The sequence below is a fragment of the Monodon monoceros genome, unplaced genomic scaffold (genome assembly GCF_005190385.1).
Source record: "Monodon monoceros isolate NGI ecotype Baffin Bay Population unplaced genomic scaffold, NGI_Narwhal_1 Super_Scaffold_2, whole genome shotgun sequence".
In the NCBI taxonomy this organism is placed as follows: Eukaryota; Metazoa; Chordata; class Mammalia; order Artiodactyla; family Monodontidae; genus Monodon; species Monodon monoceros.
The window spans coordinates 98,696,923-98,723,553 of record NW_021703776.1 but is presented as its reverse complement, the minus strand read 5'-3'; the positions used below and the strand labels follow the sequence as shown (position 1 = coordinate 98,723,553).

The 26,631-nt window shown below is 40.6% G+C and overlaps 3 protein-coding genes across 9 annotated transcripts in view; 1 reads left to right on the top strand and 2 right to left on the bottom strand.

Moving 5' to 3' along the window:
- Window positions 1–15,078, bottom strand: part of GIMAP4 (GTPase, IMAP family member 4) — a 28,812-nt gene extending 13,734 nt beyond the window's left edge. Inside the window, exons 1-2 of one of the 5 annotated variants that reach the window (XM_029234075.1) lie at window positions 13,938–15,078; window positions 11,768–12,153 (exon numbers count right to left, since the gene is read on the bottom strand). In XM_029234075.1, the coding sequence (XP_029089908.1) occupies window positions 11,768–11,873 (106 nt within the window). In that variant the 5' untranslated portion in view covers window positions 11,874–12,153; window positions 13,938–15,078. Of the gene's footprint in view, window positions 1–8,037; window positions 8,333–8,601; window positions 8,824–11,767; window positions 12,184–13,937 lie in introns of those variants that run through there. The other 4 variants (XM_029234073.1, XM_029234074.1, XM_029234077.1 and 1 more) reach the window with 4 other exon arrangements.
- Window positions 1–26,631, top strand: part of LOC114901884 (GTPase IMAP family member 5-like) — a 162,300-nt gene that overhangs the window by 100,127 nt on the left and 35,542 nt on the right. The gene's annotated exons all lie outside the window — the stretch shown is intronic.
- GIMAP7 (GTPase, IMAP family member 7) lies at window positions 16,901–25,319 on the bottom strand. The gene is made up of 2 exons (XM_029234091.1): window positions 25,234–25,319; window positions 16,901–18,512 (listed from the first exon to the last, which is right to left on the bottom strand). Exon 2 carries the CDS (start codon window positions 18,469–18,471, stop codon window positions 17,590–17,592), a length of 882 nt encoding a protein of 293 aa, XP_029089924.1. The 5' UTR covers window positions 18,472–18,512; window positions 25,234–25,319; the 3' UTR covers window positions 16,901–17,589.

Below are 26,631 nucleotides of genomic sequence, written 5' to 3'. Positions count from 1 at the left end.
TAGAGAATCTACAAACAATAAATGCTGGAGAGGGTGTGGAGAAAAGGGAACCCTCTTGCACTGTTGGTGGGAATGTAAATTGATACAGTCACTATGGACAACAGTATGGAGGTTCCCTAAAAAACTACAAATAGAATTATCATATGACCCAGCAATCCCACTACTGGGCATATACCCAGAGAAACCATAATTCAATAAGACACATGCACCCCAATATACATTGCAACACTATTTACAATAGCCAGGTCACGGAAGCAACCTAAATGTCCATCGACAAACGAATGGATAAAGAAGATGTGGTATATATATGCAATGGAATATTATTCAGCCATAAAAAGGAACGAAATTGCGTCATTTGTAGAGACGTGGATGGACCTAGAGACTGTCATACAGACTGAAGTAAGTCAGAAAGAGTAAAACAAATTTTGTATATTAAGGCATATATGTGGGATCTAGAAAAATGGTACTGATGAACTGGTTTGTAAGGCAGAGCTGGAGACACAGATGTAGAGAACAAATGTATGTAAACTCAGGGGCGAAAGCGGGAGAGGGGGGCATGAATTGGGAAATTGGGATTGACATATATACACTAATATGTATAAAATAGATAACTAATAAGAACCTGCTGTATAGCACAGGGAACTCCACTTTGCTGTACTGTAGAAACTAACACAACATGGTAAAACAACTATACACCAATTTAAAAAAAAAGGAAAGAAAGTGAGGGGATGGAAAAAGTCATTCCACACAAAGGGAAATCAACAGAAAGTCAGAGTGGCAATACTTATATCAGCTTAAATAGACTTTAAAATAAAGACTCTTACAAGAGACAAAGAAGGACAATACATAATGATCAAGGGATTGATCCAAGAAGAAGAAAAATTATTGTAAATATACATGGACCCAACATAGTAGCACCTAAATACATGAAGCAAATATTAATGACATAAAGGAAGAAATTGATAGTAACACAATAATAGTAGGGGACTTTAATCCCCCACTTATATCAATGCACAAGTCATCCAGACAGAAAATCAATGAGGAAACACTGGCCTTAAATGACACATTAGACCAGATGAACTCAATGACATATAGAAAGCATTCCATCCAAAAGCCACAGAATACACATTCTTTTCAAGTGCACATGGAACATTCCCTAGGTTAGATCACATGCTAGGCCACAAAACAAGCCCTGGTAAATTTAAGAAAATTGAAATCATATCAAGCATCATTTCTGACCACAATGCTATGAGACTAGAAATCAACTACAAGAAAAGAAACTAAAAAACTCAAATACGTGGAGGCTAAATGATAGTCTACTAAAAAACCAATAGATCACTGAAGAAATCAAAGAGGAAATGAAAAGAATACCTAGAGACAAATGAAAATGAAAATATGGCAATTCCAAACCTATGAGACACAGCAAAAGCAGTTCTAAGAGGGAAGTTTATAACAATGCAAGCTCACCTTAGGAAACAAGAAAAATCTCAAATAAACAAGTTCACCTCACAACTAAGGGAATTAAAGAAAGAAGAACAAACAAGACGTAAAGTTAGGAGAAGAAAAGAAATCATAAATATTAGAGCAGAAATAAATAAAATAGACTTACAAAACTATAGAGTAGATCAATGAAACTAAACAATGGTTCTTTGAAAAGATAAACAAAATTGATAAGCCTTTAGCCAGACTCATCAAGAAAAAAAGGGAGAGGGCCCAAATCAATAAAATCAGACATGAAAAAGGAGAAGTTACAACTGACACCACAGAAATATAAAAGGTTACAAAGGATTATAAGAGACTACTATGAACAGCAATATATGCCAATAAAATGAACAACAGAGAAGAAATGGAAAAATTCTTAGAAAGGTACAATCTCCAAAGACTGAACCAGGAAGAAATAGAAAATATGAACAGACCAATAACCAGTAATGAAACTGAAGGAGTTATTAAACGACTCCCAACAAACAAAAGTCCAGGACCAGACAGCTTCACAAGTGAATTCTACCAAACGTTTATGAAAGAGTTAACAGCTCTCCTTCTCAACTGTTTCAAAAAACTGCAGAGGGAGGAACACCCCCAAACTCAGTCTATGAGGCCAGCATCACCCTGATACCGAAACCAGACAAAGATATCACAAAACAGAAAACCACAGGCCAATATCACTGATGAAAATAGACGCAAAAATCCTCAACAAAATATTAGCAAACCAAATCTAACAATACATTAAAAGGATCACACACCACGATCAGGTGGGGTTTATCCCAGGATGCAAGGATTCCTCAATATATGCAAATCAGTCAGTGTGATGCACCACATTGACAAACTGAAGACTACAAACCATACGATCACCTCAACAGACGCAGGAAAAGCTTTTGATAAAATTCAACACCCATTCGTAATAAAAAGTCTCCAGGAAGTGGACATAGAGGAAACATACTTCAACAAAATGAAGGCCATATATGACAAACCCACAGCTAACATCATACTCAACAGTGAAAAGCTGAAAGCATTTCCTCTACGATCAGGAACAAGACAAAGATGCCCACCTTCACCACTTTTATTCAACATAATTTTGGAAGTCCTAGCCACAGGAATCAGAGAAGAAAAAGAAATAAAAGGAATCCAAGTCAGACAGGAAGAAGTAAAACTGTCACTGTTTGCAGATGACATGATACCATACATAGAAAATCTTAAAGACGCCACCAGAAAACTATTAGAGCTCATCAGTGAATTCAGTAAAATTGCACGATACAAAACTAATACACAGAAATCTGTTGCATTTCTATACACTAGCAATGAACTATCAAAAAGAGAAATTGAGAACACAATCCCATTTACCATTGCATCAAAAAGAATGAAATACCTAGGAATAAACCTACCTAAGGAGATAAAATACCTGTACTCTGAAAACTATAAGACACTGATGAAAGAAATTAGAGATGACACAAACAGAATGGAAGATAATACTGTGTTCTTGGATTGGAAGAATTAAGATTGTTAAAATGACCGTACTACCCAAGGCAATCTACAGATTCAATGCAATCCCTATCAAAATGTCAACGGCATTTTTTACAGAACTAGAACAAATAATTTTAAAATTTGTATGGAAACACAAAAGACCCAGAGAAGTGGAAACAATCTTTTTTTTAAAATTCCTTTATTTATTTCTCTTTATTTATTTTTGGCTGCATTGGGTCTTTGTTGCTGCGTGCGGGCTTTCTCTAGTTGCAGCAAGCGGGGGCTACGCCCCATGTCCCCTGCCTTGGCAGGCGGATTCTTAACTACTGCACCACCAGGGAAGTCCAGCCAAAACAATCTTGAGAAAGACAGTTCTGGAGGAATTACACTCCCTGACTTCAAACTATACTATTTAAAAAGCTACAGTAATGAAAACAATATGGTATTGGCACAAAAACAGACACATAGATTAATGAAACAGAACAGAGAGCCCAGAAGTAAACCCATGCACATATGGTCAAAGGAGGCAAGAATATACAATGCGGAAAAGACATTCTCTTCAATAAGTGGTGCTGGGAAAATTAAACAGCTACATGTAAAAGAGTGACATAAGGACATTTTCCAACACCATATCCAAAAAGAAACTCAAATTGGGTTAAAGACCTAAATGTAAGACTGGATATCATATAATCCCTAGAGGAAGACATAAGCAGAACCCTCTTGACAGAAATCGCAGCTATATTTTTTTGCATCTGTCTCCTAAAGCAGAGGACATAGTATAAAAGCAAAAGTAAGCAAATGGGACCTAATTAAACTTCAAAGCTTTTGCACAGCAAAGGAAACCATCAACAAAACAAAAACACAACCTAGAGAATGGGAGAAAATATGTGCAAATGATATGACACATAAGGGGTTAATGTTCAAAATATAGAAGCAGCTCATACAACTCGACATCAAAAACAAACAACTTGATTTAAAAACAGGCAGAAGACCTGATTACACAGTTTCCCAAAGCAGACAAACAGATAGCCAACAGGCACATGAGAAGATATTCAACATCGTTAATCACCAGGGAAATGCAAATCAAAACCACAATGAGAGATCACCTCACACCTGTCAGAATGGCTATCATCAAAAAGAACACAAATTACAGAAGTTGGTGAAGATGTGGAGAAAAGGGACCCCTCCTGTACGTAACTTAGTGCAGCCATTGTGGAAAACAGTATGGAGGCTCCTCAACGCTAAAAATAGAAGTACCATGTGACCCCACAATTCCACTCCTGGGTATATATCTGAAAAAACAAAACAAAAACAAAAGCTCTAATTTGAAAAGACACATGCACCCCGATGTTCACGGCAGCATTATCTACAATTGTCGAGACATGAACGCTACCTAAGTGTCCATCAACAGATGAATGGATTAAGAAAATGTGGTATATATATAGACACAGTGCAATACTACTGAGCCATAAAAAGAAAGAAAATTTGCCATTTGCAAGAACATGGATGGACTTGGAGGGTATTATGCAAGTGAAATAAGTCAGAGAGAGAAAGACAAATACTGTGTAATATCACTTATATGTGGACTCTAAAAACTACAACAAACTAGCGAATAGAACAAAAAAGAAGCAGACTCACAGATACAGAGAACAAACTAGTGGTTACCAGTGGGGAGAGGGAAAGGAGAGGGGCAATATAGAGGTAGGGGACTAAAAGGTACAAACTAGTAGGTATAAAATGAGATATAAGGATATATTGTACAAAACAGGGACTATAGCCAGTATTTTATAATAACTATAAATGGAGTATAACCTTTACATATTGTACACCTGTAACTTATATAATAGTGTCCACTAACTATACTCCAATTAAAAGAAAACACAATGAGATATGAACTCACACCTGTTAGGATGACTACATCAAAAAGCCAAGAAATAACAAGTGTTGTGAGGATGTGGAGAAAAGGGAACCTCATGCATGTCGGTAGGAATATGAATTGGTGCAGCCACTGTGGAAAACCAAATGGAGGTTCCTCAAAAAAATTAAAAATAGAACTTCATATGATCCAGCCATCTCACGTCTGGGTATTTATCCAAAGAAAATGAAAACACTAACTAGTAGAGATATCTGCACCCCGATGGTCATTGCAGCATTATTTACAATAGTTAAGATATGGAGACAACCTAGGTGTCCACTGATGGTTGGAAGAATAAAGGAGATACACACACACACACACACACACACACACACAAATAGTATTCAGCCACAAGAAAGAAGAAAATCATGCCATTTGTGACAGCAGGGATAGATCTCAGGGCATCATGCTAAGTGAAATAAATCAGACAGAAAGACAAATAGTGTACAAACTCATTTATATGTGGAATCTAGACAAAATAAAAGCCAGGCTCATAGATACAGAGAACAGCATGGTGGTTGCGAGAGGCGGGGGTTGAAGGTGGAAGTGGAAGAAATGGGTGAAAGGGATCAAAAGGTAAAAATAAGTAAATAAATAAGTAAATAATAAGTAAATAAAATGAATACTCGTTGCAATGTGTATACACATATATAAGCTCATTACAGGCTCATATATAAGCTCACATATATGCGTCAATACCAAGCTTAGAAATATTGTTTAATTGATTATTGAATCTACTGAAAAAATGCACGAATTTTATTTTATGCAAATTAAAATTCAATAAAGCTGAAAACTCCTGCTTGTCCCGTACTGTTACCTGGGATACCTGTAACATGCTGTATATTATGTGTCGCAAAAAAGGTTTGACATTTTTGAGAAAGATATGTAGAAGCATTATCGGTTTTTATGTTGTCGGGAATTTCCATAACAGCAAAAGCTTCTATAAATGAGTTATTACAGCATCAGCTTTTTCAGAAGATAATGGAGTTGCCCATGAAAAATGAGAGTAGGTATCTACAGAATGATGAATATATTTTAACTTTCCAGAACCAGGATATTGAGTTACATCCATTTGTCAGATAGCATTAGCAGATAAGCCTTTAGGGTTCACTCCAATATTCAAACAAGGTTGATTAATGGCAGCACATTGCGGGCATGTACGGAGAATAGTTTTTGCTTGTTTCCATGTAAGATTAAATTTATTTTTCAATCCTCTGGCATTAGTATGATATCTGTGATGTTCTTCTGTAGCTAATTGTACGGTACCCACTAAAGTATCAATAAAATCATTTCCAGCTACCAGTGGGCCGGGTAAATGAGTATGAGCACGAGTATGAGTAATATAAAGTGGTGCAGTACGTAGTCTAAGTATCTGTTGTAGTTGCAAAAATAAAGAGTGCAGTTCCGATCCATCATTTGGGATAAAAGCGGTCTCAATATTTTTAACTGTAAATTCCACATACTGTGAGTCTGTAATTATATTAAGAGCAATTGGATAATCTTGTAACAATAGTATTACAGCAAATAGCTCTGCTTTTTGAACTGAAACATATGGAGATTGTAACACCTTTTGATCATGACTGTTAGCATATCCTGCTCTTCCTGTTTTATTGGCATCAGTAAAAAAGGTTGGTCCTATAACAGGATCTGATTGAACTATTTTTGTCAAAATCTGATTAGTCTTTTTTTAAAAATTGTAAACGTTTATCAGAAGGACAATGATTATGTATTTTGTCTATATAATGAGCACAGGCAATTTGCCAGTTATCCTCCAGCCGAAAAAGAGTTTGTATTTTTTTGTTTGAAAAAGGGATTATAAGTTTATGTGGATCCTGACCACATAATTGTCTTAATCGTAACCTACCTTTAATAATAACATCAGCTATTTTTTGTACATAAGATTGCAATTTCTTTTGAGCTTTATGAGCTAAAGATATCCATTCTATGAGATTATCGTGTTGTTGTAGTAATCCAGTAGGGGAATGAGGAGTATGAAATACAGTAAGTCGTAAATGATCCAGAGATTCAATCCGATCCAATTGTGCATCATGTATATGTTTTTCTATCCATTTAAGTTCTTGTTCCGCCTGGGGAGAAAGTTCACGGTGACTATTCAATGCCGGATCGCCTTCCAAGGTGTGAAATAAATTTTGTAACTTATAAGTAGGAATTCCTAGGCTAGGACGTAACCAATTAATATCTCCTAGTAATTTTTGAAAATCATTTAATATTACAAGAGAATCTCATCTAATTTGTACTTTCTGAGGAATAATCTGAGTGTTGGTTACAATTTGTCCAAGCTATTGCCAGGGAGCACATTTTTGAATTTTTTCAGGAGCTATCTGTAAACCCCATTCTTTAAATTTCAACTCTGCTTGTTGTAACATCTGCTGTAATGTTTGCTGAAGAGGATGAGCAAATAGAATGTCATCCATATAATGGAGACTACGTGCCTCAGGATACATGTGACATAATTCCTCCAGAGGCTGATTAACAAAAAATTGGCACATAGCTGGACTATTTAACATCCCCTGAGGGAGAACTTTCCATTGAAATCTCTGAGCTGCTTGTTCTTGATTTAAGGCTGGTACGGTAAATGCAAATCTTTCACAATCTTGAGGTTGTAATGGTATAGTAAAAAAAACAGTCTTTCAAATCTATAATCATAAGTTCCCAATTGCAAGGGAGCATTGCAGCAGATGGAATTCCAGGTTGTAATGCCCCCATTGGTTGAATAATCTCATTAATTTTTCGTAAATCTGTCAACATTCTCCATTTTCCTGATTTTTTCTTGATTACAAAAACAGGTGAATTCCAAGGGCTAGTGGATACTTCAATATGCCCTGCTATTAATTGTTCTTGTACTAATTGGTGTAATGCTTGTAATTTTTCTTGAGTTAAGGGCCACTGCTCTGTCCATATAGGGGTATCCTTCAACCATTTTAATGGTAATGCAAATTTTCGAGCAGTGGCCCCTATCCTAAATTTGGATATCCAAGCCCAGTATAATCTTTCCCTGTTTTAGTTACATGTTGGGAGTTCAGTAGCATTGTTTTTATTTTCTTCCAATTTAGCCATCAAATTTTCCAACTTTGAAAGTATATCAGAACTCTCATTCTGTTGAGAAAGTGGCATCCCATTTTGTTTGCTAGCTTGCTCCTAACCTTTATCATCGTCAGAAAAAGCCCCTTCATCACTGGAATCCGAAAAATCCTCTCCTGCCTCAGACACAAGGGGAGGAGGCGGCGGAGGAAGGTCCTCTACAGGAGACTCACGGGGCAGAGTACGAAAAGCAGCAGAGTGATCGGGAGCAGGATTCGGACGCTGAGGACGCGCCCCATATTTACTTTCAGTTTCAGATTGTAATGGTTCCAGGGCAAGGGAAATTAATTTACAGAGAGACCAAACACGGACAGATATAAGGTCTCCATCATGATGAGCTCTTCTTAAGGCTCGCATAACCTGTTTCCAAACTCTTAAACTCAACTGGTTATGACTAGTAGGTTGAAACCAGTAACAATGTTCACGTACCAGCGCAAACAATTCATTAAAAGATTCTGGTTTCACTTTCACGCCTGAACTCCGTAATAACTGTTTCAGGAGTTTAATGTATTGAAATTCTACTGAATGGGAATTCCTCATTTCAGTTACTCTACTGTTGCCGAAGGTTTCGCTTACTCTGAGCGGACCAATTTCCCCTTCGGTCCCGCGATCACGCGATTACTTACCTTCAGGTCCCTGTTCGGGCGCCAAATGTTGCAGTTTATCTTATGACAGGGTTTCCGAAAGCAACCTCATCACACGAGATGAACTGTGCCGAAGCACAGCAGTAGAGGGCTGCCGCTCGCTCAGGCAAAACAGCGCCGTCTGTCCTGCTGTGGTAGCTTTTATTTACGCATTATCTATGTTTACATCTTAAGACTTGCTTTCTTAACATTCCAGAAATGCCAAATCAGCAACATATGCTTTTATTGATTATATAAGCAACAGTGGGCTTTCTTGAAGATATGCCTTGCTTCGTCCTTGAGCTCAGAAGCAACACAAGGACATCTCCTTGTGTTCCCATCATTCTGATTATACTAAAGTAGCACAAGGACGTTTCCTTGTGTTCTGATTATACTGAGGTCATTTCATGGATCAGTGACCAAAGCATCCAGGACTGCCTGCAGTCCTGGCTTATTCGCCCGCCCTCGGTTTGCCGAGGGGTGCCAGCCCCTTGCCTTGCAGAGGGGTTCTGGCTTATGGGTCACGTCTCCTTTCCATGTCCTCAGTTATTTCACTACACTTTAAAAGCCTAAACTTTATAAAGAAAACTTAACAAGTCAATTTTTTATCATTGCCTATTTTGAAGTAATAGCAACTTGAAATTTATCTTAGAATTTCTCTATTTCCAAGTTGTAAATGGCCACAAATAATTCTGTGTAAATATAAATATGTAAATGTTGCTCATTCTCTCTCATTGCATTTTACTCCTATTTAACAGGAGATCAGGGATTTCAGCGTCCAGATAGCAAACTGGCCATATGCCAAGCTTTCTGGATAATGGACTGAGATCAATTATCGACCACAGACGTTCTCTTTCTGCAAACCCTAATAAAAACCAGGATGCCATAGACAATTAGGAGTATAAGTATCAGAGACAAGAGGTTTCAACAGATTTCTGGAAGGATGCATCGGAGCAGAACACCCACGACCAACATGGCCCCAGAGAGGCTGTCCTGAGGTGCCCGTGGACGTTGACAGAAGCACCTTGGGGAGGTGGGCTTCAGAAATTTCCGCTCCAAGAGGATGGGGCTGTAGGGCTGAAAGCAGGGCATTCGTGGAAGAAGTGAGTATGAGACACATGATCCAGTCATCTCCTCACTTCCCCCTCATTCAGAACCTCACACTTCAAGGTCTCTCTTCCCGAGTGGGTAATTGAAGGAATCTCCCCTGAAGGTTAGAGCATCTCCAGAGAAAATCCTCTGCATTCTGGCATTTTGCATTCCCTCTACATAACAGCCTGTCCTGCGGTCACCTCAGGTGAAGCCTGCAGTCGGCACCCTCACTCAGACGTGGAACTTCCAGGTTTTCTAATGATTTATTCCAAACTACGAAGAGGCAGTCAGGAAGAGCTGCTGTTTTGACGAAAAACTGCGATATGAGAGACAGTTGAAAGAGACAACGATAAACAGCAAAAATAACCCGAAAGGGAGCCATACACCCAGGAAACAAAACCAGGAAAAGACTAACCAAACATAAAAATCAACTTCTCTTTCAGATATCTAGATTACTAATCCTCCCACTGAAATCAACGAACAATACTGAAAAATACTACACACATTTTCTTAAAAGCACAGGTGAGCAGGCAAGAAAATAACCTTTCTCAGACGCAGAACTAAGTGAAGGTGGGCAAGTGGAGCACAGCAGCCAGCTGTCACTCTGAGGATACTTCACCAGCCCTGGAGAATTTAAAGTCTGCTTCTCAAAACCACATTGACAACAAAGACTGAGAGTTCTTGCCACCAGCACAACCTCACTAAGAGAATTTGTAAAGAGTGTACTTGAGGCAAGAGGAAAGTAATCACAGATAGTAAATCAGAGGTTGAAAAGAAAGAAGAAAGAAAGAAGAAAAGAAAGAAAGAGAGAAAGAAAGGAAGGAAGGAAGGAAAGACAAAGAAAGGGAGAGAAGATAATGGTAATAACTTCTAGGGCTTAAAAAGGAAAAAAATAAGAAAATAAAAATACACAACAATAATGCATAGATGGGGTGGAAGGTGGGAATGGAGTTTAAATGTTCTATAGTAATTTGTTGTATAAGAGGAAGGTTAAAATATAGATTCCCTTTAGACTTTGTTAAGAATATGTGTTGTATGAGGAATATAGCCAATATTTTGTAATTACTGTAAATGGCATGTAACCCTTAAAAATGGTATAAAAAATTTAAAAATTTTGAAAAAAGAATATGTGCTGTGGCCACTAAGAAAATTAGGAAGAGTGTATATAATTTCCAACTGAGTAGAAAACAAAATAGAACGTGAAAAGAAGAACCAAATAATCCAACTTAAGGCACAAAGAAGAAAGAAAAACAAACTATGAAACAGGTTGGACAAGTGGAAGCAAATAAAATATTGCAAATGCCTCCAAATAGATCATAAATTATAACTACGATAAATACACCAAAGATTTCCGATCAAAAATAAATATTGTTTGGAGTGGATCGCAAAGGAAATCCAAATCTAAAACATGAAACTTGAGAGAGGCTGAAAGCAGAAGTAGAGGCAAATACAGCAATCTGATTCTAAACAAACAAGAACAAAATATCAAATGAGATAGAATTTTCATTCAGTGTTTCTTGTGAGCCTGTTATGTGCCAAGCACTGTTTTAGGCAATTGGGTATCTTAGCAAATAGCAGGTAAAGATCCTTGCCCTTCGGGCCTTTCAGTGTTCCTTGAAGGGACAGAAAAGAAGCAAAAAAGGAATAGTGTGTGAATTATAAAATAATTATAGAAGATGTTCACTTATGTAAGAAAAAACAATCAGGGAACATATGGTAAAGAGGACCAAGAGTGAGAAGGCAGGTTAAACGTCAACAGCGTGGAAAGGGAATACCTACAAAGTCCTATTCTGCAACATGGCAACTTGCTGATTGCAAATCTCAGAGAATGCAACCCAATCTAGGAAGAGTTTTGGATAATCGAGACGCTTTTTAACAAGAAGAGAGAACTTTGAGAACAACTGCCTTGGATATTCCATTTTTTATATTTGTTTATAAATATAGACGAGACTGATGTTTAAAAATATAAGTTGGTTTGCAACGTCCTCGGGATCTTCCCAGGTGTCATCTGAAACCCGACGGTGAGGCAGACCACTCCAGGTGGGCAGCTAGCAGGTTTAATAAGCAAGGAACTTACAAGGCTTGTCCTGAGCGTCCGCGAGGAGAATAGCTCTCCACCCGTGTCTGCCAGAATCGTCAACCTTTATACAGAGGCCTTCAGTGGGTTCGGTCCTGTCTAGCATCCAGATAGTGTCAATTTCTACTCAAGGCTGTATCCTTGGGAGGCTTCTGGGAGTGGGGAAGCCAAGCAGAACACACATACCGAGGACAGCGAAGTAGCTGGGGAGCCCCCGACTGGCTGGGTCTAGTTCTTAGGTCCGACTCTCAAGCCCCGTGACCCGCTCTCGCGATGTCACAGGCTCGCGTCTCGCGATGTCACAGGCTCGCAGCTCGCGCAACGCGCCCTGGCGGTCAGCAAGGGCTTTCGCTAGCACGGAGGTGGCTCCTTTGGTAGCTCCCTGGCTGCATTGGTGGCAGATGTCACAGCAACAATACAGTCACATGCAAGAGAAAACGCAGGTTAAGACAATGATTCCCCAAATCAATGACCAACTTTTTCTACCAAGAACCCTATGATCGGAACCACTGATTTACTAGGTCCCCATGTAGGGGGGTCGGATCACTCAGGGGGTTCACTTGTGCCCTCATGTGACTCAATAAAGGGGATACATTAACAGTCTCATCAGTAGGAACACACTGCATTCTGTTTGGACAATGGCACGGGTGCCTCCTTGCCAGGCAGGGATCACGTACAAGGCCATTCTAGTTTGGAGGGCAGCTTTTCTCATTAGAGAAATGTCAGCATTCAGTAAGGACAGGCTTTGTTGGCAATCATTCAAGACTTGCTGGGTGAACTTATCAAGGGCTTCTCTGTGTGTATACCTTCCAGAAAGGATGCGATTTTGCCTCTATATTCAACAAATTACCCTTCCAATGAACTTTTGGTCGTTCGTGGATTATATACGCAGCACTTTACAAATGATTGCTCTGTCTCAAACATGCCTCCTTTGACCTTGGGGCTCATTACTCAACATCTCTGGAACCCCTTCTGCTGGAGTCATCTTTGAACTTAAAAGCCACTGTGGAAAACAAGTCTCTGATTTGTAGCTTCTTTTTTTTTTTTTTTTTTTCTTTTTTTGCGGTACACGGGCCTCTCTCTGCTGTGGCCTCTCCCGCTGCGGAGCACAGGCTCCGGACGCGCAGGCTCAGCGGCCATGGCTCACGGGCCCGCCCGCTCCGCGGCATGTGGGATCCTCCCGGACTGGGGCACGAACCCGTGTCCCCTGCATCGGCAGGTAGACTCTCAACCACTATGCCACCAGGGAAGCCCTGTAGCTTCCTTTTATTTTCAACCAGAAGCATGCTTTCAAGTTGGGTCGTTGACCCTGTTCACCAGATTGAGACCCCGGCACAAGGTAAATCCATTCTCCATAGGTCAAGTTGTGATCTCTAAGAACGGTCGGAACTTTGGCCACAGCTCATACCATAAACTTGCTGTGACAGTCTCCTATTCATAGCAGTGAGCCTTACTGCCTGTCCTCTCCCAAGGACAGGGAGACTCCATGGCACAGATTTTTAGCTGGTGAGGCTCCACTCGGATTGATCGTGAGAAAGTAAAGCTCAGGGCTCTTAGGGACACTTCTCCCCCTTCAGATATTGCAAGCCCTACTCCATCCCTTTGAATCTTTTGACTGTGTGGGATGTACACATAAGTACCCCTCTGGGAATGTGGTCATGTCAAATTTCTTTCCATAATCTGCACGAGCAGAGCGCTTCCCTGGACTCCTGCTACACCACTCATGGGAAGCACGCAGCGCCACTCTTACAGGAAGAGGATTGGCAAGATCTTGGCATTCTTCTCTAGAGTGATCTGCTCCATAGCAAAGAAGGTGATCTGTGGCTGAGCCTGTGATTAAATAAGACAGGCCTCACAAAGAAGGGAGGGCAAAGAAGGAAGGCATTTATTCTTGTCTCCTACTGGCCCATCAAACTGGGTCCATCAGTGCCTCATGAAGGAAGTCTTGGATAGCTTCTGCCCTAAGCGCAAACCCTCTCCAGTCTCTGTTAGTCCCATTTGTGTAATTACAACATCCAACCCAATAATCAAACTCGGAATTTCACTGCAGGGTAAAGCCTCTCCTTCCCCTGGCTGGTGCCTGCTTGCGCTGAAGGACCAGGAGTGTGCACAGGGCTTCTTCCATCTCTCCCCACCCTGCCCTTCGCCACCTCCTCCCCCCGTCACTCACCTTGGTTGTGACTCCTCGTGGGTTGGAGGAGAAGAGGAAAAACCATTGAAGACAAGTCAGGTGTAATCTGGCTTTGGGGGATGGAGGCACACTTCGTGGCTCTTTTCCTCATGGGGCCCCATTAATGACTCCTCCCAGAGTCTCCCTGGAAATCTGCAATCACAAGTCCGACTGATAGCCACCATCTCCCCTCAGCTGGTCACTTCAACTCCAGTTCCGGGCACAGTTGTGATCCCTGGTGGACTTCCGGGCAAGTCCCCTTCAAGCTGCCTTTGGCTGGCTCCCTCCTGTGTGGCCCGCATTTGACTTATGGGGAGCACATACTTTTGCCCCACAGTCAGTGAAAGTTATGGTTGCTTCCAATCAGTCCTTCAGTCTTTACCCTCTGACAAATAGTAACGTCCTTTTGTATTATATTTCCCACAGGAGCACCTGACTCCAAAGCTGAACTCCAGAGGACACAGGTCAGGTCCTCCCAGGAATCTCTTACCATACACCACACATGTCCTCTGGCAGTATCAAAGCCCAAGGGGCCACCTTACTTGCTGGGAGGTGAGAGGGAAGCGTCCTGTTGGGTAGGGCACGCAAGTGGAGTCCCCGTGGAGCCTCCCTTATTAAATCACATGGTTACACATAGATCCCCCTCTTTACCAGGGAGCCAATTACTCTCGAGATGAAGCCCAAGAATTTGCCAATCCTAAAGGTTGTTGTTCTTATGATCAGAATGTCCTCTTTTCAAAAGCCCTTTCCTCTTGACCTCTTCAAATACCTACCGAATTAGTTGAAGAGCTAAACCTCACCTAACTGGTTTCCAGCTCCTTCCTTGGCAGGACATGCCCAGATCTTTTAGTGTATGCCTTTGGAATGTGGGGGTGTTGGCAATACTGAGGACTCAGCTGAAATTCACATTTATATTAATATCCTGTCACATTCACCCCAGGCCTCTCACATAACCTTCAGTCCAAAATTTCAATGTAGGACGTTTACATTGGACCCACCCTTTGACGTCTGCTACTCAGCTTGTCACAAACCTAATTGAGTACTGTCACTCCTGAGTCTACCCCGATGATCTTATCTGCAGACCCTAACTTTCCTGTTTCTGAAGAGAAGCAGGATCAATCATTCCAGGCACCCACATGGACACATCCTATACATCCTTCACAGGAGATTTCAAGCCCTGAATTCTTCCTCAAGTCTTCTCCTATGAATCCTACTTTAATTCCCCAATTATGGGTCATGGCTCTCACATATTTCAACAATAGGAATGATGCACACAAAAAATGCTGGAATTTCCAGAGACCTCAGAACTCAGAACCACCTTCAGAGAAAACTGGGATGTAAGGGTTGTGAAGATAGTTGAGCGGGCAAGAATTCCTTCGACACGGGAGAAGATAATGTCGATGATTTTTATTTGATTTACTCATTTCTCCTCTGGGCATGTCTTACCTTCCAAAGTGGAATATAAGTTGCATCGTCCATAGGCCCTAACGTACGCCTAGATACACACAAGTTAATTGAATGAATAATGCTTCTGCAAGTTGCTGAGAGAAAATATCATTTAAACGGCTCTTAAATGAAAGGTGTCAGGACAGTGCATGAATAGTTCGCTCTCCAGAGATAATATTTCACTGATGAATCACTCACAAGGAACTACCTCTAAATATAAGAATTGTGTTATCGGGAATAGCCGTTTGGATGAGCGGTGTTATGTCACAACATATATTATGAATGTTTTCTCACAATGGGCTTTTCTTCCCTGCTGTCTTTACTCCATTCATAATATTTGTGATGAACCTTAGAATGAGCAGGTATTTGGGATCCTATTTTCTCCAGATTTGATCTCGAATCCCTGCCTCCCTAAATTTCACCAGCGCAGTAAATACCCTCAGTCACATTCATAGGGAAAGCAAAGGACAGCAGTAAAAATTCCAACAATTTGAGTCTGGGTTATCTGCCATCATTATAAATGGTATAGAATCATCCCTCTAACTTTGAAGTTTTGCAATTATTTTAGCAAGACAGAACCTTTTATCTGCTCACTGCCAATGTCACAGTCCATGCGGGTAAACTTGTCCCAGAGATGTCAACAGTCAGGAGAGATTTTTCTGCTGGCAGAAAACACTAGAGGGAATTGAAAAACAACAACAACAACAACGAAAGTCAGGGGATGCTCTGAAAGAGAAAAAGAAGTAGGTATCATAAGATGTATCAATCAGGATTCCAGCAGAAGACAGATGGCTTAGTATAATGAAGTAATTGGAGGAGAGCCTAGTGAAGGGGCTTCCTACAAGCTGTGGTTTGGAAATGACAAGGGAGAGGGCTAGTAACAGTGAGGAAATTACATCCTTACCCTAAGCGGTGAACAGAAGCTGGAACCCAGAAGGAGAGCTGGGTAGAGAGCCTCCAGGGGAGGAGTTATGAGCTTCGGCTTAGGGTTGCAGCTAGTGGGAGATGCCCCTGCAGGGAGAGAGTCAGGAAAACAGATACCCTGACCTTGCTTTTCTATCATCAAGAGCTCTCCTGCTTGGATTTCCCATTGGCAGAAACGGAGCAAAAGTCAGAGAGCAGGAGATCCCACTGATGTAGTCCATATAGATCAGCCTCCCAGGCAAAAAGCTAGAGTGAAAGAAGGGTGAACTGTGGATCTGCAGAGGCAAGAAAAATATTTGGCACAGAAGAGATTTCTAAGGTACAGCAGGGACATTTAAAGTTAGGATGGTACCTTAAAAAAAAAAAAAGAGAGACAGAAAAAAATAATAAGAGGATTTATCAACGTCCACATCTCCATGAACCACAGAGGAATGGTGCCAGAGAAGCCTGATGCTTCACTAACAAAGTACTCATAGATGTGGATTGACATAAGACACATTACCAGTGGGGCTGACACTGAACGTATGCAGGGTTTCTTATTTGAATCTTCCTAAATTGACTCTTTGAACTCTCTGAAATAGATCATTGCCTGCTTATGTCAATTTCATAGCCTCTTACATTCACTGGCATTCTGTAGAAGGACAGCGGGGAGCCGGGCGTCATGGGGAATGTGCTGGGAAGATATTTCATTCTGGTTAGCTCTCACTGCGTAACAAACCATCCCCAAACTTAGTGGTTTAAAACACCAACAATCATTTATTTTTCTCATGAATCTGAAATGTGGGCAGGACCCCGTGGGGATGGCTCATCTTTGCTCTTTGCGGCTCCATCAGTTGGCAACTGGAGAATGCACTTCGGTGTCACCTCGCTTCCATGACCGGCAAGCTGCTTCTGGCTGGCAGCTGAAATATCAGCTAGGGGAGTGGGCCAGTGACTTCAAGTCCTCTTCGTGTGGGTGACTGGGGCTTCCTCACAACATGGTGGCCAAATTCCAAGGGCAAGCACCCCGAGACAGCAAGGAGGCATTTTCCCTTTCTAACCTTGGAAGTCACATGGTGTTGCTTCAACCACCCAGAATTTATCGAAGCGGTCACAAAGTCCATCCAATTTCAAGGCAGGGGACATAGACCCATAACTCAATGGAAAGAGTAACAAGGTCAGATTGTAAGAAGATGTCAGAAAGAAGATATGGTTTTAGTTTATGGGTTTAGTCCTCTTTGGGAAATGCAAACTGCCGTATTAACAAGTTATAGTAAATTGAGAAGTAAAAATAAAATTGACACTACTTCCAAAACATTTGCCATATTTTTGAAAGTACATTTTTAATCTCCTTGAAAACAAATTGAAATAAATTCTCCTTGACTTCTTCCCTTATATTTTTCATTCGTTCATCATGCTTCTTCATTAGCAATTTTATTTGTTCCTCCTTTTCTTCCTGTGGTCTATGGGCATATTCCTTTTCTACTAGTTTAATTTCCTTTTCTAATTGATCAGTGTAGACTTTCTTCAAGACTTCCTCCCGCTTTCTCAGCTTTTCCTCTGTGTCCTTGTATATGGTGTCAGAAAAGTAAGCCCCCTGGTTGTTCTGCACCATCTTCTCTATCAGCTCCACCAGCTCCCGCACCTGAGCTTCCTTCTCAGCCCGGTCTGTACTCCTGTTACTGAAGGTACAGCAGCGGTCTCCACACTCCTCGAGGATGCTTCGCAAACGTATGTCCGCACCCCGCAGAAAGTCGCTTAGGCTGTGGTCCTCCAGTTCCTCTTTGCGAGTGAACAAGATGATCATGTGCTTCATGGCTGGTTCCCCAAACACAGCCTTGATCAACGCCACGGTTTTCTGCTCTTCCTCCGTGTAGCGGCCCAGCTGCATGACCAAGATGATGGCGTGAGGTCCCGGGCAGGAGGCGAGGACACAGCGGCTGATTTCCATGCAGGTGGTGCTCAGGCTCTCCTTGGTGTCGAAGAGCCCTGGGGTGTCAACAACGAGAAGGTCTCTCCCCTCCCATTTCCGGAATGCTTCCTGACAAGTTTTGGTAACAGCCTGGGGAGCAATCTTAGAGTCGAATTCGTTTCTCCCGAGGATGGTGTTTGCTGTGGCACTTTTCCCACTTCCAGTCTTCCCGACCAGCACGATCCTCAGAGCATTGTCCTGGGCATCAGCCATGTTTATATCAAGAGGCCCTGGGGCTTAGGTACCCACAAGATCTTAAGAAAAAGAAGGAGAGGGAAAAAGGGTCAATTTGGGCAAGTTGGAACCATTCCCAACTCTTTTTTTCTTTCTTTTCCTCCCTGAAAATGTGTAATATTCTGTTACACATAAACAGCTCAATTGCTGTGGAAGAAATAACAAAGTACTTAAAGAGTATCCCCACGAAACAGTCATGTCCAGATGGTTTCACATGGAATTAATTGAAACCTTTAAAGATCTGATAATCTCAGTGCTACTTAAACAATTCCTGATCACATAAAAAGGAAGGAAAACGTTCAGCTCTTTCTATGAAGCAAGTGTAATGTTGATCCCAAAAGCTAACCACAATTTCACCAACAAATAAAGCGATACATGTCTCATGTGTGAGTATTGATTCAAATATCCTAAATAAATTATTAGACACTAAAAAGCAATACACGTTGATTAAGTATTACTGTTTCAGAAATACTAGGGTGGTTCAACATGAGGAAATTGATTGTTGCAACACATCCCATTAATAGGTTAAGAAGAAAAGGAACTAGGTGCAGAAAAGACATTTGGCCAAATTCAACACTGATTCATGTTCTTTTTTTAAATAAATTTATTTATGTATTTATTTATTTTTGGCTGCATTGGGTCTTTGTTGCGGCACACGGGCGTTCTCTAGTTGCAGTGACCCGGGGCTACTCTTCATTGCAGTGTGCAGGCTTCTCATTGCAGTTGCTTCTCTTGTTGCAGAGCATGGGCTCTAGGCACGCGGGCTTCAGTAGTTGTGGCTCACGGGCTCTAGAGCGCAGGCTCAGTAGTTGTGGTGCACGGGCTTAGTTGCTCCGCGGCATGTGGGATCTTCCCAGACCAGGGCTCGAACCCGTGTTCCCTGCATCGGCAGGCGGATTCTTAACCACTGAGTCACCAGGGAAGTCCAACACTGATTCATGTTTAAATCATAAAATTTAAATGAATAGATACTTCTTTAACATGATTTTACATAAACATAAAAATTTTTTTTCATCACTTTTTTTTTCATGCAACTAAAATAGTTGATTATGAAGTTCATTTGGATGAAGACAAAAGAAAATTAGCCTTGGCAATCAAGAAAAGAAAAATGAGGGAAGACTAGCTCTACCAGATAGTAGAACATTATAGTTTCTATAATTAAAGCAGTATGATGTTGGTGCATGGATAGAGAGAACAGTGAAACAAAAACAGAAAATTCAGGAGTAGACCAAACTGATCACACTATATTCATTTATATTCAATTCACTTATATTATATTACATTTATATTCAATAAGGCAGCATCTCACATCAATGGGAAAAAAGATGGACTAAAAAGCAACACTGAGATAACAATACAGAAAAAGATAAAACTGCATCCACCCCCTGACGCCATTCAAATTCCAAATAGATCAGAAATCTAAATGTAAAAAAAAAATCCATATGATAATAGAAGAAACATGGATAAATCATTGTAACCTGGGGGTGGGAAAATATTTCTAAGATTTGAAATAGAGTAAGGAAAAAGACTCCTAAATTTGATTACATAAAAATCAAAAAGATAATGTGAGGCAAACAAACAAGTAAATAATCCTCCATACACAAATTAAAACACAAATGTCAAACTAGGGGAAAATTCTTTTTTCCAACTTATATAAAAGAGGGGCAAGGGGTAATTTTCCTTTTACACCAGGAATATCTATACAGATGGCCAACAACCACATGAAAAGATGCTCAGCATCACTAATTATTGAAGAAATGCAAATCAAAACTACAATGATGTATCACCTCACAGCAGTCAGAATGGCCATGATCAAAAAGTCTACAAATAATAAATGCTGGAGGGCTTCCCTGGTGGCACAGTGGTTGAGAGTCTGCCTGCCAATGCAGGGGACACGGGTTCGTGCCCCGGTCCGGGAAGATCCCACATGCCGCGGAGCGGCTGGGCCCGTGAGCCATGGCCGCTGAGCCTGCGCGTCCGGAGCCTGTGCTCCGCAATGGGAGAGGCCACAACAGGGAGAGGCCCGCGTACCGCAAAATAAATAAATAAATAAATAAATGCTGGAGAAAATGTGGAGAGAAGGGAACCTTCCTGCCCTGCTGGTAGGAATGTAATTTGGTGCAGCCGCTATGGAGAACAGTATGGAAGATCCACAAAAAACTGAAAATATTGTTACCATATGATCTAGCAATCCCACTCCTGGGCATATATCTGGACAAAACTCTAATTTGAAAACATACATGCACCCCTATGTTCTTAGCAGCACCATTTACAATAGCCAAGACATGGAAACAATCTAAAAGTCCATTGACAGATGAATGGATGAAGAAGATGTGGTACATATATACAATGGAATATTACTCAGCCATAAATAAAATGAAATAATGCCATTTGCAGCTACGTGGATGGGCCTAGAGATTATCATATTGAGAGAAGTAAGTCAGACAAAGAAAGACAAATATTATATGATATCACTTACATGTGGAATCTAAAAAAAATGCAAATAAACTTATTTACAAAACAGAAACAGACTCACAGACATAGAAAACAAACTTCTGATTACCAAAGGGGAAAGTGGCGGAAGAGGGATAAATTAGGAATATGGGATTTATGGATACATACCACTATATATAAAATACAAAAGCAACAAGGATTTACTGTATAGCACAGGGAACTATATTCAATATCTTGTAATAACCTATAATGCAAAAGAATCAGAAAAAATATATATATAACTGAATTACTTTGCTGTACACCTAAAACTAACACAGTATTGTAAATCAACTATAATTGAATTACAAAATAAAAAAAGAAAGCAAAGAATATCTAAAAGTAGAGAAACAAAAGACCAGCAACACGATAAAAAATGGAGAAAGAGATATAAATAAACAGTTTAAAAAATATGTAAATATCCCATTATATATAAAAAGAGACTAACATTCACTTGTAATAGAGAAAAATATATCAAAACATAGAAAAATTAAATTAATTATTTAACATTACACTAAGATACGATTTCTCACCTACAGGTTTGGGAAAAATCCAAAAGTTTGCTGGCATAATATACTGGTAAAAGGTATAGGGGAGACAGGTGCTCTCCCACATGGCTAGTGCGAATGGAAAAGCAGTGTAAAACATCTAGAGGAGAAGTTAGCAATATCTTGCAAAAGTACATGTGCATTTACCCTTTGATTATCAACCTCAATTTTGGGATTTATCCCAAAGGTACACTGACAAAAATACAGAAAAAAATTATGCAGAAGGCTGTTTACTGCACCACTATTTCAAACAGCAAAAGACCAAAACCTATCAAATGCCCATCAGTACGGGCCTGGTTGAATAAACTAAGGTATAGTCACACAGTGCAGTACTAGCCAACTAAAACAGAATGAGATCTATCTTTATGTCCAGGTATGGAGACATCTCCAGGATATATCATTAAGCAAAAAAAGCCAAGTGGTGAAAACAATGTACAGTTTACTATCATTTCTCTAACCAGGAGGACCGGAGCCTACATATATAAAGTGTAATATATATATTTTTTCAATCATACGTAAAAGCAATGGCAGGATAATCTGAAAAGTAAGCAGACAAAAAAGCTACTTATATGGGGATGGAAAAAACAGGGTGGAGGGAAGCTGGGAATAGAAGCTGGGAACTAGACTACTTTGGATATACTTAGATTTCATAGATTTGATCTTGAAAGCATGTATTATACAGCAAAAATTATATTTCAAAATACTAGTAAAAAGCAAATGAAACAAACTAGCCAGATTGTATTTTGTGTGGTGGATGAACCACAAAAAAATTGGTCCTAGAGACTTGACAATGCAGTAGTTTCTTTGTCCATCCCCAGTAGGATATAGTTAAGCAACGCCCCCCCCCAAAAAAAAAACCTGCAGAAAATTGTTTTCGGGAGTCCTATTCTTAATTGTGTGTATGTGCATGTGTGTGTTTGTATAGTTTTGAAATCCATTGAAAAGGCATAAAAACAATGATGAGCCCAGCAACAATGAGCACCCTTAGTGCCAGACTGTAATCTTCAAATGCCATTTCCTACCAAAAATTTAGGGCTCTTAGGAGAAAGTATGGATTCCAGGTCTGGGCCAGGCAATGTAAGAGTTGAGCATAGACCATCTTGTCATACTAGACAGCAAGGATGCTATGAAAAAAATTACTAGGATCCCATCAAAAGGACTTAAGAGCCAACTTGAAGACAATCCCCAACAGGACAAAGATGAGACAGTTTGAGCATCGGTAAGAATAATGATTTCAAGGGATTGAACTATATCAAATAAGTTAAAATCTATGTGTTCATAGCAATGCCATCTTCTTAGAAGAAGTCAGTTGTTCCCTTTGGAGTATGCTAGGAGTATGTCATTCTGAACGTTGACAAAGGGAAAGAACAAAGCATTTATCTTGTCTTTCTTATATAACTGTGCCTCGTGGAAATGAAAGGATTGTTGAGGGGAAGTTTCTTTTTATAGGTTTATTCCATCTATTAAATGAAGAAAGAATGATAGAATTAGAATATCATAATTTGTGACCCTTAAGGAAACATATACTCAAGGTAATCATTAATATCTGAGACAACCAAACATTATGTGCCTTCTGATTGACGTTAACAACTGCACCTGTGAAGTACTCCCACCAAAACACCAGCCAAACTTTAATCTGACCAAGCTTCTCCCTAAACAGGATGCACACAAAACACTGGAACTAGAAGAGCAAGTGACATTTGGGGGATGCAATCAGCAAAGTGTACACTTCCAATTCTGCTGGACAAAAGACTTCCCCTTTCTTAAAGAAATTTTATAGCAAGAAACAAGGAGGGTAGAAACCTATGTGTTAAGTTAAATTTAAGAGATATCAGTGAATTGCAATTTATGGACCTCATTTGGGCGCAACTTCAAACAATTTTTAAAATTATGAGACAATCAGGGCAATGTGAATATAACTGGTAATTTTCTAGAAATTCTCGTTGCTTTTTGAAGTCTGATTCTGGTAATTTTTTTAAATGGTCTTTATCTTTCAGACATACATACTCAAATATTTACTGATAAAGTGACACAAGGTCTGACATTTGCTTCAAAGTAATCTGGGGTGGCTGGGGAGTGGTGAGTATATAAATGAAACAGGACTGGCATAAACGGATAATCGTTGAGGCTTGGTATAGGTACATGGAAGTTCCTTATATTATTCCCTCTATCTTTCAATAAGTTAAAAAAGATTCCACAATAAAAAAAATAACCTGGGTGTAGTGTAACCGCTACTGAATGTATACTGTATACCGAGCACCCTAATAAGTATGTTTTGTATATTACGGTCATCCCTCCATATCAGTGTGGAGGGGGGATTGATTCCAAGACCCCAACGTGTTCCAGAATCTGCAGATGCTCAAATATCTCAGGTAAAATGACTAGTACAGTCGGCCTCCATATCAGGGCTTTCACATTGGCAGATTCCACCTACCTTGGAGGGAAATTTCCATCCTGTTCTGTTGAATCTGCCAATGTAAAACCAGGGATATGGAGAGCTGAATGTGTGTTTATTGAAAAAACATCCACGTATGAGTGGACCCGCACAATTCAAATCTGTGTTGTTCAAGGGTCAACTGTGTCTCACTTACTCGCAAAAATAACCTGCAAGGAAGCTAACTTTATTACCTGAGTTTTTTAAATGAGGAGACAGATGTGGCTCAAGAATTCTGAGACACTTGCCCAAGGTCATTGTGCTAATAGGTGTTGAGCAGAGAGGGGTCCAGTTCAAAGTCTGTCTGACTACCATGCTCACTCTTAAGCACTGCACACTACAGCCTCTTCTTGTTCCTTCTCGGGCCCGTCATTCTGTAGTCTACGTCAGGTCAGAGGCAGATCAGGGGAAGACAGTCCACACTGTTTCCCGAATGGTGAACTGGTTAGCAAGACTATAATTAGGGAAGGCAAGGAGGGGGTCTCACATACATGTTTTTTTTAGCATAGCTAATCCTCTCTGCATAGCACCCGCTCCTCAACTCACATGTCACCCTATTAGGGACACAGCTTCTCTCTGTGAAGTGTCAGAAAGCATTCAAAGTGAATTGTAGATTTCCTGTGTCATTAGTGACCTGGGTAATCCCTGGAGAGTCACCATGCTCTCAGGGGTTCTGATTCTTTTTCAGTAAAATCAACAAGGACCTACTGTATAGCACAGGGAACTCTACTCAATATTCTGTAATAACCTATATGGGAAAAGAATCTGAAAAAGAATGGATATACGTATATGTATAACGGAATCACTGAGCTGTATACCAGAAAGTTACACAACGTTGTAAATCAACTCTACTCCAATATAAAATAAAAATTAAATTAAAAAAAAAGAAACAGGGGTTTAGACTGGGTGGCCTCTGAATTGCCTTCCAGCTCTGAAGACCTGCCTTGGGGACACTCATTTCCTACTAAGGGAAAACTCCGGGTTATCAAGTGGTACTCAATATCTATCACAACAGCAACTAGACAGACGGTGCAGTATTCAGCAAAAGTTTGTCATGTTAACTATGAGATGTATGGACATTCTGCTCATAAACATCTTTCCTCCCCTCTCTCCCCACCACCACCAGCACTCTGGCAGCATCCTCCTTACTGCGTTGCTTGCACACCACCTGGTCCCTTCTCACACCGGAGCCCACCCCCACGCAGACTCCCTGTATCCTACTGCTCCTCTCAGCTCTATCCTCTGGGGCCTCTTCTCAGCCAGGCTCACCTTTTGAAGGAGTTGATGAGTTGTCAAGTTTTCTCCAAAGAAGCTGTTTGAGCCGGTGCTTTTGCTTTAACTATGAGGAGTTTGCACCCTCTGAAACCTCTGATCCAGGAAGCAGATTGGGTGGGGCCACTGAAGGAACTGTTTGCCTTTAAAGAGACAGAAATATTGCGCCATAACTTGGTGGGTGCTTCAGCTTTGACAAGTTGAAAGCTTTTTCTCCGTGTGCCTGATATCACACCAACATTTCCAAAGTTATACTTGTTGTTTGGGGTTATTGTGGTGGATCCAAAAGGCCCTTAGTAAATGACCTAAATCTTGCCCTGAAAGCCAGTCACAGTGTCTGATCATCTCTCCTGGGTGCAGTGGGAGACTGCAGGGCTCTTGGGGGAAGAAAGAAGTCAGACACGTGGCTTGGTGTATCCTCGGGGTAGCGCCAGTCTATTGCTGGGTGGAGAGTAGAACTTGTAAGTGATGAACTTGAATATTTAGCTGAAGAGATTTCTAAGTACAGTGTGGAAGGTGCAGCCTGGTTTCTCCTTACTGCTTATAGTAAAATGCAAGAGGAAAGAGACTGGAGTGATGCAGCTACAAGCCAAGGAATGCCAAAGATTGCCAGCAACCACCAGCAGCTGGGAAAACACAAGGGACGAGCTCCCCTGGAGGCTTCAGAGAGCATGGCTTTGCCAACATTTTCAGTGTGAACTCCCAGAACTATGCAGCAATAAATGTCTCTGCTTTGAACCTTCATAGTTTGTAATAATCTGTTAGAGCAGCTCTAGGAATCTAGTCCATCACCTTTCTCTTTTCCTCTACCTTTTCCCCTGCCTGCTTTCTGTTCCTCCTAACGACCCAAAGACTCCCCTCCTGCGTTACATGCTCTGAGCGGTGAAAATTTACTAGAATATGCTCTTCTGCATTCTCTACCCACACGTCTGGCCCAGATGGACCGTGGAATTCTCAGTGATGGGAGAAGTTGTAGCTTTCTCAGGAGTTTAGCTTTGAAATTCTCTGGAGACTCTAGCTTTTGTCCACAATGTACACAACACTGTCAACCGAAAAGCTGAGAATTCTGTTTTATTCAGCAGACTTTCTGAGGACCTGAGGCCCGGGAGGCAGCCTCTCAGCTAGCTCTGAGGGACCACTCCCAAGACATAAGAGAGGAGCCTGGTACTGGCATCTTTACAATCGACACGGCGCTCTTCTCCACCACAATCCAGTGTCAGTAGATCGGCTTCACTGTGCAAGTGAGTGGACCCAAGTTTGCTTCAGTAATAGAAATTGTCTGTCACATAAATGCTATTAAAAATGCATTTGCATAACTGTATTTTCTTTAATTTGCTTTTCTATATCAGTGAGAAGATTTTCAACAAAACTGAAATTTAAGAGTTCTGTGTTTTA

Coding starts and splice junctions, on each gene's coding strand:
- GIMAP7 (XM_029234091.1), bottom strand. CDS start 18,471: ATGGCTGATGCCCAGGACAATGCTCTGAGGATCGTGCTGGTCGGGAAG.